Raw genomic sequence first — 1,030 nt, forward strand, 5'->3', positions numbered from 1 at the left:
GCATCGACGCGCGCATGAACCGCCTCGACGGCAAGATGGGCCAGTTCGCCGCGCGCGCCATCGCCGCGAACAAGACGCTCACGTACCTGGACCTGCGCTACAACAACATCGACGACGACGGCGGCGTCGCTCTGGCCAAAGCGTTGAAGAAGAACGAGTCGCTGACGCTCGTGTCCCTCGCGCAGAATCGGCTGGGCCCGAACGCGGGCGACGCGCTCGGGTCGATGATGCGGCGGAACATCACGATCCGCACGTTGAACTTGGCGGACAACCAGCTCGGCCCCTGCCTCTCCTACAGCAACGAGTACACGCGCGACTTCCTGCCGTCGTCGGGCCCGAAGATCTGCCACGCGCTCCGCGTCAACGGCACGATCACCGCGCTCGACGTGTCGAACAACCGCCTCGGCGCCGACGCCGCGCAGGCGCTCGACCAGTCGTTCCGGCGGAACCCGCAGTCGGCGCTCCGGACCCTGGGCTTCGCGGGCAACGAGCTCCGCGCCGACGGCGGGAAGCACCTGGCCCACGCGCTGCGGAGCCGCGTGCAGCTCACGCACCTGGACGCGTCGCGGAACCGCTTCGGCGCGGGCCTGTGTGGAAATCAACCAGTGGAATGGACGCGTCCAGCAAAACTTCAAACCTCTCTATCTCGGTCAAATCGAAGTCGATTCGGCTGATTTTTGGACGAATCGATTGCTCTCGTCGAGTTCTCGACTATAGCCGAAGAGCTTGCGTCGAAACTGTCGCATACACTCACATTGAAGTCGGGTTGAAGATTTGAATTCCACACAGGCGCGGGCGTCGGCGTCGCGTTCGCCGCGGCCCTCAAGAAGAACCACCACCTCGTGCACCTCGATCTGAAGGAGAACGGCCTGGGCACGAAGAGCGGCCGCGGGTTGGCCCTGGCCCTCCAGGAGAACAAGAGCCTCGCGTCGCTGGATTTGGCCGCGAACGGCTTCGGCCCGGACGTGCTTCGGAGCTTCTCCGCGGCGCTTCTGAAGGCGCCGGGGCTCACCTATCTCAACCTCGCGCG

At 65.1% G+C, this 1,030-nt stretch overlaps 1 protein-coding gene across 1 annotated transcript; it reads left to right on the plus strand.

The window, feature by feature from the left end:
* Positions 1-14: 14 nt before the first annotated feature.
* AURANDRAFT_69561 (hypothetical protein) lies at positions 15-965 on the plus strand (the record flags this gene model as incomplete). The annotated part of the gene is made up of 2 exons (XM_009045333.1): positions 15-591; positions 790-965. Coding segments are annotated over 2 exons (753 nt in total), but the record flags the coding sequence as incomplete, so codon positions are not given.
* Positions 966-1,030: the final 65 nt, after the last annotated feature.

This window comes from Aureococcus anophagefferens (assembly GCF_000186865.1).
Source record: "Aureococcus anophagefferens unplaced genomic scaffold AURANscaffold_2241, whole genome shotgun sequence".
NCBI classification, from domain to species: Eukaryota; class Pelagophyceae; order Pelagomonadales; family Pelagomonadaceae; genus Aureococcus; species Aureococcus anophagefferens.